The 11,982-nt window shown below is 38.4% G+C and overlaps 1 protein-coding gene across 1 annotated transcript in view; it reads left to right on the top strand.

The window, feature by feature from the left end:
* The first annotated feature begins 1,329 nt into the window (after nt 1–1,329).
* The window catches only part of srpk2 (SRSF protein kinase 2), a 60,021-nt gene continuing 49,368 nt past the window's right edge, over nt 1,330–11,982 (top strand). The window contains exons 1-2 of the mRNA XM_030774309.1: nt 1,330–1,345; nt 1,573–1,639. Coding sequence (XP_030630169.1) covers nt 1,330–1,345; nt 1,573–1,639 — 83 coding nt within the window. The remainder of the gene's footprint in view (nt 1,346–1,572; nt 1,640–11,982) is intronic.

Raw genomic sequence — 11,982 nt, 5'->3', positions numbered from 1 at the left:
CATACACATTGATTCCCCAACTATCCTGAACATACATCATATCTATTTACAATATTATCAGATTGGCTTTGTAAAAATTACATGTTGAATATGAATATGTTAATTTATATTGCATGCAAATTCGTGTAGGAACTGGCCACTGACTTTTGCTTTATAACGTATCAGTGTTTATAGCAAATATATTACTGTACCATTAATGTAAGATTAACAGATTGCACTTGAAACATGAAATGTTTTTCTTTTGTTAGGTTCTACCTTTGTTAGATTGCGTATCAAGAGTGAAATGCACTGTGATAAAACTGGTATTTGTCTCAGAATAAGCTGGAATTTATTTATTGAAACAGTTTGGGATGGTATAGACCAGCAATAAAACTGTCCTGGACAAAGCTGGTTGACATTATTACTACTGTTGTTTCTTGCAGTCAGTTACACAAAAACAAACAAGGGACTGTTAGTGGATACCAGTGATGGCAGATGACAAGGATTGTGCAGCCACTGAGATAGAAAGAAGAACAGAGTGTTGTCAAGTGAAACACAAGATGGTCATAGATTTAAGTAAAAAATATTAACATGAAATGTCCAGGTCTCCTCTGACATATGTAGCATTTGATAAGTTAAAAGTGGAGTTTATTGGAATTTATATATTAATTCATACCAATGGTAACATATACCCAAAGCATACAGTTACCATTATGTTCCTTTGTTCCTTTTGGGAATACATCTGAATTCTCTTGCTTTTATTCATTCATTTATTTATTATTTTTTTTCATTATATGTTTGGATATATAGATAACATACACGTGTTTTGTTAGTCATAGTTTATTTGCCAGGATGTGCACTTGTACATCCTACTTGTGTTTAAAGGTCAGAAGGACACCAGAAAAGGCTTAAAGACATCACTGATAAAAATTATGAACGGTTCAACATTTTTAATACGTAAACCACGCCCACAGTAACCACAGCAGGCAGTAACTGATGAAATTAATATATGAAACAATGCACAGGTGTAAGGGGAAGGGCACATTGATGGTGCTCTCTGCATATTCGTGGTTGAGGGGAATTGAGAAACATTACAGGGCTTCAGAAACAACGGTCAACAGTCAAACATCACAGTTAAAATAATCCCAATGACTGATCCTGTGCGTCTGACCCATTCCAAAAGTTTATCACACATCTCTGTATATAACGAGCAACTGTGTTAGTTTGTGCCGATGCAGTGACCGCCTCCCACTCATGTCAATAGAGGGGGTGCGCATCCTCCTAGACGCTGTTGAGAGGCGAGAGATCCTGCCGTCTCTTGCTGCCGCTGAGGCGGACAAGGAAAACACCATGAGCTCTAAGAAGGGTATGTAGTTCGTATTACAGTATGAAATAATGTGTGAACACAAGTCTTTCAGTCAGCGCGCTTAAATGTAAGGGAATTCACACATCCCTTGGCTTGTTATCCTTAAGTTTAGCTGCCAGCTAGCTCGCGACTAATATGTTGTTCTTTCTCCATGTCCCCATCTCCCTGTTTCGCTATCCGCGCTCGGACGGGTCCTATGCCTGCATATTTCGTGTTCTCCTCAGCAGTGATGGCCATTCAGGCTCGAAAGAGGAGGCCTAAAGGGAAAAAGGACAAGACAGTTCATCATCGAAGGTAAGCTGGGCGGGGGTCTGGGCCGACATGCATGCGCTTGTTTGTGTGTCACTTCGTGACAGCGGCACTGGCTGTTTCCTTTTACCATACGACGGCAGCGCTAAGTTGCTCACGTTGTCAGTGCCTGGTGGGAGAATCTGTTTGGAAGGAGACTAGGCGAAACGCACATAAGCAACACGAGGCTAGTCAGCCGTGCAGGTGTTGTCAAGATAAAGCTGACTGATTTTTCTAGGGGTCGCATCCAACAGTATACTTTTGTCTGTGTAGTATCAGAAGTTACTATTGGCAACGGACCGTTGGAACGATTGAGTGATTTCCTGATTTGATTAAGTGAATGGGATGGTTTTCCAAAGACGTATAATCATGTGTTTGTGCAGAATTCTGTTTACGTACTAAACAGCACCGTTTACAAGCACTAATCGACTCCCCTGTGCTTTTTTGTCCATACTCCTCGTTAAAGACATGGTACTCGGTATTCCATACGCTATGCTGCTTTTAGGGCTAGACGTAGATGGTCGCTTTTTTTTTTTATTAAATAGTAATTTCAGTGATGTCGACTTATTTGTAATACAGCGCAGTCTGCCATAACAAAAATGAAGTCTGCATTTACGGGAGTATTCATTTTGCTTCTAGCATAGGGCAAGACCGGCATTTCCTATGACGATGGGAACGAAGCGGTAATGTGCTCAGCCTTACTCTATGCATTAAAATACTAGCGCAGCTGACTTCATGGCACGACACCATTGGACCGACGTCAGTGGCAGTCATTGGCATTATTTGAGTTGATTCTGGGGTTCTATCCACGCGATGGAATGTGCTCGAAACGTCAGTGTTAACCAAGCTGTTATTAAGGTTAACCCGAAAACAAAGCATCATTCTTGACGGAAGGACTCGGCAAATAATTGTTATAAGACGGATGGATGAGTTTCATTGTTTTGATTTTTCATTTTATACCCCAGTTTTACTGTTATTGTGCATGACAACTGGAATCATAGAGGAGTTTATCAGCATAGGTCAAACGTTCAGACCGTAGTACTTTCACATTAATCGATAACTTTTCAGTCCGAGCTGGGACAAAAATGCACTGTTTGCCGTTACCTAGCAACTGTGCCTGATAACGTAAGCGACTGTATTCTTGGACGTAGCTAGGTACTCCACAAGGTAATCACAAAACTGTAAATTTTTGCTCTCTCATTAAGTTTATCAGTTTCGAAATGACAGCTAACACAACAGAGAATAGAATGTGTGTCAAAAATACTGGCACTTTGTGATGCCGATGTTGGCTTACTCGGCTTCGACCCCTCTTGTCTCTATAATTCACACTCGTGTGTTATCTTGTAATAAATCGTAGTAACGATGCAACTGCCAACTGCTCTAGACACTCTTGAATTGCTATGTGTTTAAATTTTAAGTGTAAATGAATCATACGGGCCCAGTTTTCAATCAGTTAATGTGAACTGTAAATCCAGTTTGTGAACTCAAGTGAAAATTTCAACGTATGGCCATGATATGTAGCACGGACAGTCTGCCTCTGTTCATTCATAAGACGTTGAAACATACAGGAGAAATCCTCTGTTTTGTCAGTGCAGCCCCGTAACATTATACTTAAGCACTTTTTGGTTATCTATATTGTTAATACATAAATATATACTTATTGACAGTGTAAATGTATTTGTTCACTATAAAAAGGCGCACACATTTATACCAAATTTAAACAGACACCACAGTTGTATTATTTTGTACAATTGGACCATGGAATATTATGAATTTTGTGCTTTTTGGGAAATTCAAGGAAAAGCAGAATCCTAGAATAACCTTGTTTATCTATTCATGTTCAAGTACTTTAATCTTCTTCTGGGAATTCCCTTTTCTTTTCACTCCTATTATAGTCTTCCCAGCTGACATCTGAACTGTCCACTCCCTACCATTACTGCTCTCTATTTTCAGCATTGTCCAGAACCACAACAAAGCCTAGAGGAAGAATGAAAATTAAACAAAACAAAACAAAAACAAACATATATATGATGTTTAATTTTTTTTAAAAGCAGACTAGAGCCCTGTATTTTGAGTTTGTGTGTGTGTGTATGTGTGTGTGTTTGTGCGTGTGTGTGTGTGTGTGTGTGTGAGAGAGAGAGAAATAGAGCAAAGAGTTAGAAAGAGGCCAACAGAGAGAGAGAGAGAGATAAGAGTTAAGCTAGTTAAGGCATTATACATATTTATATAGGATTATTGTTAAACTATGAGGTCCTGTAACAATTCAAGTATTAAGTATCAAGTTCTTCACACATACACTTATGTCAAGCACACATGGTCCTAGAGGAAACACATATGTAATAAAACACATTCCCATGCCTCTGAAGTCTGCTGACACAAGGCAGTAACTGAAACAGAAACCCCCCCCCCCCCCCCAAATCTGAGCATTGTCAAATCCATCTGAACATAAATGTTAAGCCTTGGGCTTCAGTTCATGAAACAGTGGGGAAAATGTCAGTTTATAAAAATGGCAATTTTTTCTTTTATCCACAGGTCTACAGGTAAGTAGCCCTGTGGCAAAAATAAACCTTGGTTACTGTCTGACTGAAAAAGAAAAAGTTCTGACTACAGTTTCACTGTGTGTCTGTACATTACTCTGAAGCCCTGATCGGTGGTGTAATATCATTATGGTAGTACACAAAGGGGCTACATGAGTACAAGTGTATGCTGAAGAGTTTTACTTTCAGAACTTTCATCAGGGTGTGGCTCTTGGGAAAGATACCAGACTGTTACTTCAGCAACCATAGAAGCAAGAACTGCAGAACTGTTTTATCAAAACTTGTTGCACCTTAAGAGCTGTTGGTTAGTTAAGCCCAACTAAAATATTGGTAGTCGGAGCATCCAAGGAGTCATCAAGATGTCAGGGATATGATTATATTACTGATGATGTGTTCAATTTTACTGTAGCATGGGCACTTATGTTGTGATTATCGTAATGAATTTTTTTTTTCAAGGTTCAGTTTTAGGCACTGAGAACGTTAATTAATGGTATAGTCATTGTGTTTATCCTCATTAGTAGATGCTACTCCTTCTGTTCTTGCTAGCACTGTACTACTCTATACTGTATTGTTAATCCTCAGCGGTGTGAGGATGGTGTGATGACCTGGCTGATCTTAATCTGCATGACTGATGTAGGCAAGCACCAGGTCTTAAAAAGTGGTGGTTTTTTATGAAGATTCAACATGGTGCAACACTTTTTTGAATAGCTTATAATGATTGGTATTCAGTGAGGAAGGTGAATGATACTAGTCTAAGAAAAAGAAGAATAAATAAACTGTAAAAACAAGTTCAGCACTTGCTTAAACAGGAACATATGTTGTTATTGTGGGCTTTCGTGCATCATGCATGCTACAGTACTATTACAAAGTAAATTGTTGTTGCAGAAAGGTTATCATGGTTTCATCAGGTTTGTCTTCATGAACCATATACTTGTTAGTGGATTAATTTTAAAACAGATATGTAATTATACTAGTTTCATGGTTCGTAAAAGTAATTTGGTGACCTCATCTCATGTGCTGGGTTTGGATTCAGACCTTTCAGTACCAGTTACTGTTAACAGTCACCTGTCGCATTGGACAACATAAGAGTACAACTAAGTGGAACAGAGAATATTGATAGGTGGCAGGGATTGATATTTTAATGCATAATGGTTTAACCCTGTGGGTAGGTTTCAGTGGGGCACAGCCTGGGATGACCCATGGACAAACACAAAGGTAAAAGAGGGTCTTTAAAAAGATGCGAGGTTAGAACAAATGCAGGTCAGAATGCAAGCTGTATGTGTCAGAAGCGATCTGCTGTACTGCTAAATCTGTGTTATAGAATCCTACACTAAAGTGTTTGATATTTGTACATCTTATAAAATGTATAGTCTCATGTGCTTACACTGATGGTTAAATGAAATGTACTGTTGTAAATCATCTAATAGGAAAGTGACAAGGAGTTTCAATAAAGTTTTGATTAATTCATTTTTTTGCAGTGGTCTGAAGTGAAATCTTTTCAATAGTTTCATAAAATATCCATAGTTTAATGTGTTCCCGTGTCCCATATCTTGAAATGGGTTGTAGTAAATGTGATCTGTAATGAAACATAAAAACTAATCTGTTGTAGACTGCAGTGATTCAAATAAATTGTATAAAGATGTACACTACATGTATGATAAAGATGAAATTTCAGTTTGGCAAGTCGTAATTTCAGAAGATAAAATCAGGCACGCATATAATCCAGATTTTAAAGTCTTCTCTTTTTCTGACAGTGCAGTGATTTCATTCAGAGGGATTTGAGTGCTTTCAGAGAAAGTTAAAGAGCAGAGCTGGGAAACATGCAGATTCTTGCTGTAACTTTTTCCAACTCTGGTCGTCCTAAATAATATACAAGACCATATGATTTGGAACATCTGCCATGTTTGTCAGCGCTCTCTCTCTCTTTCTCACACACACACACACACAGACACACACACACATGCACACACACACACACACACACACACACACACACACACACACACACACACACACACACACACACACACACTCTGTCTCTGTCTCTCTCCTTTTCTCTCACTATCTCTTGCTCTGTCTCTATCTTGTCCCCATCTCCTGATATCTGATATAAGAGCTTGGAATAGCTAGGGCCTGAGAGTTGTGTTGTTTTGTATTTTTAACAGAAATAGGAGCATGCTGATGCCTTGGGCACAATTTGCGGCGTGACCAGTTTTGATTTTAGCTCATAAACCATGCTGAGAAAGACTATGCATTTGGCTTTGTCTAGTCTGCTGCACACATTGACTGATTTTGAGGTCTGAGTTGCTGTAATAATGATCACAAAACATGTGCACTTATGTAAGGTTTGTCAGTGGGGGTCTGAGTGCATTAAGTTGCTTTAAATGACTATGTAAAGATGCACTGTTCATTTTTAGTGAGATTCAAGCCGAAATCATTAAACAAGCTTCACATATTTACACACAGAAGAAAACATCAATAGCAAATGCTATCTGTACCTTGTCTAATGGAGACAGCTGTTTCTCCCTCCTCGATTTTCATTTTAATTCTCGGGATGCTCTCGCAGATGCTGCTGTGTTAAAAAAATGTGACAAACAAGGTCTCATGAATGAAGTTCAGTTAAGGTCAGGAATTAATGGTTAGTTGTTTTAACTTTATGATCTTTCATACTACTGTTTAGTGACATTTCATACAATTATGAAACAAAAATGTTATTAATTATGAATGATGTCTGTCCTCACACAACAATATTTGATTCCTGTTTCATGAGTTCAGGTTGTGAGATTTAGTTTAATTCAGTGATTTGCAAGTTTTGCTGGGTTTGTGTAGGCGTTGCATGGGAGAGTATAATGTTTATAGTGTTAGTTTAACTTGTTGAATGAGTTAATTTCCCCACAATAAATGACACTATGATGTCATCCTTTTGCCCAGTCTGACATGCTGTTTGTGTCAGGAAGCCACCTATGACTTAATATCAACAGACCTACAGACAACCTCTCATCACATATCATGGTTAGTGTGGAACTGCTGCAGTATTATTTGAATGGAGAAAGATTACCAGTGCTGTTTTAAATGGTAATACTGGACTGAAAACTCTGTGTATTCTGGAGTCACTTAAAATGAGTGAATTGTGTCTTTGGTATAGTTTGACCTAGCTCACATTATTCATACATAAATTTGCTAAAGAAAACAATGCTGTAGGTGTTGTCTCCTGCTGTTTACTCATCAGTTGGAAGCCAGCCGGGCCCGATGAGCGGCTAGCCCTGCTCTGTATCGTGTTCTTCTCTGGTGTGTGTAATTCACGTTCAAAAAGATAAGTGATTGCATGAGCAATGAAACATTTTATCAGCTTAATTAACCACTCTGTCCCCGAAGCTAGTGGCTATATCTTTATAGTTGTGCTGAAGCTAAAAGTCAAATGCTTCTGTTAGCACCACTCCATGAGAGAGGTGTGTCAATTCTGAGTGAAGTGCAGTATTTTCATTTCCCAAACCCTCATAAAGTAATGAAAAAAGATATGTGTTTGAAATCCCATTCTTGTTAAGGTTAAGGGCCTTTCTAGCAGTGTCAAATACATTACTAAGCACATACTTTGCCTGAGTTTGTGGTCTGAAGCTTTGCACTCTTGTTGGATGAGTGGTAACTCATCCTCCCTGTTCTCCCCTGAGGGAGGACTAGTTCTGTTTTTACAATGAAATTATTCACAGTATTTTCTCAATTTCTCCCTTTTTCTTTTCACCCAAGAGGATTGTAGAAGAAGCTATGTTTCTCTGTGCTGCTAGCTGGTCCTTTTTAGCCCATTAGGTACCTTGCTAGCGTGTGAGGAAAGCTGTTAGCATTATTGTTTTGTCAGCTCAAATCCCTGCCAAATGCGTGTGGTTTTACTGACGTCTCTTGCTTAGCTAACACTGAGAAATAGTGGCAGTGGGTAACAGTTGAACTGGACAGGGAGGACTGAATGACCATTAGATGTGAGAGAATGAGGGCATTGAAATATCTAAGAACATCTGAAAGATTGCAACATTTGCTTATATTTTAACCACATGACATAAAATGTCATTTTATTGCATATATTTATTTACTTATTGGAGAAGATACACAGTAGCAGCTACTGAAATGCTAAGTAGCCTTTAACCAAAGTACCCTGTTGTTACAACCTGCTTGGCAATTAATCCGTAGAGATGCTAGAAACAAGTTGTATACCTTTACTTGTGTCAAGTCTGGAAGCGTGCTCTGTTTTTTTCCTTTTACAGTATAATGAGATCTTTATTGCTTGTAATAGTTTTGTACTGAAAATAAAACTTCCTGATGTGTTTAATTTGTACTAGTACAATGGACGCCGGCTCCATCTGCAGTGGGTATGAACTTATGTCTTCCTTTTTGGTAATATTATCTCACTTTGATATTTTGCTTATTGCTCCTTTGAGAACAGCCCATTTTATATGTTTTATTTATTCTCTAATCAGAAAAGATGGTGTCATGGATATGAACTGATAGGTATAGAGGATGGAGACAAACGCAGAGACAAACGCAGCTTTGAAAAGAATAATTAAAAGAATTGCGTTCAAATAAAGGGCAGTTACCTTATGTTCTGCTCTCAGCCACTTGGTGGCAGTAGTCACATTCACTTCAACTTCAACTACACACCATACTAGAATTCTGTACACTCACAAAAGATATGTAAAAATGCACAAAGACAAGCTTGCCCTTCAGCGTTTACAGTGAATATAAGAGATGAAGAAAAGATATGTTCTTTTTTTCTTATACTCACCCTGATGAAAGACTGTGCTATGACTGACTGCACTGCCAGACTGTGCAGCTGGACGGAGTTTCCGCTCAGCCAAGAAAAGCTCCAGACAATGAACTGTTATTATTCCTCCTCCCAGATGCAAGAACATTCTGGAACTTGCAGAGCATGTACTCACATATGCACACAAGGAGACAGAGAAGCACTCAGACACACTCAGAATGTTCACTTAGTTCAACCATTCTCCTTAAGATTCCGTTGTTCTAACAAAAACCTCTAATGAAGGATGTAGCTGAATTGGTGTAAAGCTGAAGTAACAAAAAGCATTCTGCAGAATCATTCCATATAACAGTATGAGATCTGTGTACAAAGTTTACCGTCAAAATGAGTTTCTTAAGTCTATTTATGTAACCATGTTCTTTAATTATGTCAGTGTGAACGTGCTGCGTTTAGCACAGCTGTATGGATAGTGAAATCTTGCTTGAAAAGCTTTTCGTACATGACAATCTGAGGGTTCATTACATCTCAAAATGTGGGGAGCTGTTGAAATCCATGGTTCTTTCCTTGAAAAATCTTCTACTCAACACCCTACTGCTGTTCTGGGATTAGTTTCCTTGGCATTGATTCTGACTTATGATTTTTATTTCTGATCTCAGGTCAAGTGAAGAAAGAAGTCACACCATAGGCTCAGAAACATTTTGTAAACTGTATAGGATTTTGCATGGAATTAGTTTTCTGAGGACACTGGCAAAAAGTGTGTATGGTATTTCTTTTTCTAAATGGATCATTTATTTTCAAATGGATGATTTTCACTTTTGTACAAATCAGAGATTACATTTATTAGATATCTGTTGTTCTTTTCTCTCATTCCGTGTTTTGACGATTGTTTAGAGTGCTTTTATTCGTTAAAAACGCTACAAGAGACCTTTATCACAGGACTTTAAAAGAATGATGATGCAAAATTGAGGAGAACAAAGGATTCTTTAAGAATGGAAAAAGTAGAGCTCCAGCTGAGTAAAGGATGATTAGATTTGCGACAGCACACCAGAGGTTGTCAAGCTGCTGACTCACCACTCTTTTCTTGAGGGTCAAATATTGTTACGGCACAGTGTAACAGTGCAGAGGAGCATTCTACATCTCGCACTGACAAAATCTTAGTTGCACAAGAGGAACACAATCCTTATCTCACTTGATGAAAACATGCTGTGGGCAGAATCAAAAAGCAAATGATTTACTTCATGCGTAATTGAGGTAGTGTGTGCTAGCCTCTCTTACTTTGACTGCAGCGAGGGCTTTTGAGTGACTGAGGAAGGAATAAAAACAAGCTAATAAAAAGAATGCAATCAGTGGTCAGAAGGAGACGCAAGAGGGGAAGAGTACAGGTAGGAAATAACTTTTTCATTCATCACCGCAAAACTTACACCACTTAACTAATGAAGTCATCTGAACCTGCTCCTGTGGTGCTTGCTTATGTTAATTTATTCAAGGAAGCTCATCCTCAGAGGTAGTCTCAAAAGCGAGCAAGGACACCTAGTGACTCATGGTTCGGATCAAATACACACACAGATTAGTGTGCACAGCACAAATTTACCATTTCAGTGTGTTTCTTACAGAATCTTGAGCTCCACAGAATCCAAGATTGGGAGTGTCAAATTTCTAAAGTCTTCTTCATACAGCCTTTCACTCTATCTGCCTCTCCGTACCTCTACTTCACCATTTTTTCTCAAAGTTGCTTCCAGCTGGACAAATGCTCCATCCTGCTCTTCTCTGCCCTCCTTCCTCTGTGTTGTAACATAAACCAGACAATTGTAGATTGTTATCAAGTCTCATAGTTGCATGGCATTCCTGGTTTATAATTAATTAGCTAGCTAACAAACTAGCTACTTCACTGTCGTTTTGGCTTTTTGCACCTCATTGGGGAATTTAGGGAATTTAGATGAGCTGGAGTCTGGCAGTGGCTTTAACAGCAACTTTGATTTACTTTGTGATTAGCACAGCTTCTTAAAACTTGCTCTTTTACTCTTACATATATTTTGTTAGTTTCTGCATTATTGATACGTTTCAGCAACTTGTATACAGTTTCATTCCAGAACTAACAAAAGAAAACATTACAGTTTTCTTTATAGTCACACTTGAGGTAGTCACAATATTTTTGGGCGTTGGCTGGCATAATTAGATATGGAAAAAGGTCGTCTTCGGTTTAAGATTAACATACACAGGCCCCAATAGCACAGATCAGTGTTATACATGGTTATGCTTTTAATGTTAAATGCATTTTGAATATGTTAACATACTTACAGTTGAGAATATTTACCATTGCATTAACCATTGTTTCGTTCCTTTACACACATGTGCTTAGAACTGCACCTTAACACTTTGCTCCCTCTGTCTGTCTCATTTCTCCTTTATGGGACAATTCTTGCGTGTAATCTGTTTCACAGACTAACCCGCTCAGAGCTGCTATTGATTTCATCACATTGCATGACATCCATTGCATGGGATACACTAATTCCTTCCTAAGTCAAACGAATGAGCCACACTTTGTCCTATGTAGGCCAGTGGATTTGTAACATAGTACCAGTAATCATAATCTAGAGTTAACATGCTTATAATTTCATTTATTGTCACTTATTGCTCTTTCAAAGTGCACCACAATTGCATGCTATTACACTTTATTGTGTAGTGTTTAGTACATATCCTTCCCCCTTTGTTTCAAAAGCCCCCAGTTTCTGTGTCCAATTCGTCTCCAGTGTCTTTATGTTTTCCCTCATTGTTCCTCGTTATTGGTTGTTGATTATGAATTATTCTTTGTTGTATTTTGTGTCAATACATATGTCATTCCCAATCAGTTGTAAATTTAGTGCATGCGTCAGTCTAGTATCAATCTAAACAACGTCTGCAGCCTGAATTCCTCAGGGCATGAATTCCACACAGTGTGGGAAATCAAACAGTAACTAGATCCCTTGATGCCTGCCTGCTTTATATAGCAAACCATGGTCATGTGACTCACTTTCTTTTGGAGTGATCCATTTTCATGAACGGGATGATGTTCCCCAAAAAACTGA

The sequence above is a fragment of the Chanos chanos genome, chromosome 5 (genome assembly GCF_902362185.1).
Source record: "Chanos chanos chromosome 5, fChaCha1.1, whole genome shotgun sequence".
Taxonomy (NCBI): domain Eukaryota; kingdom Metazoa; phylum Chordata; class Actinopteri; order Gonorynchiformes; family Chanidae; genus Chanos; species Chanos chanos.
The sequence above is the reverse complement of the archived record's forward strand: the minus strand, read 5'-3'. Positions and strand labels throughout refer to the sequence as shown.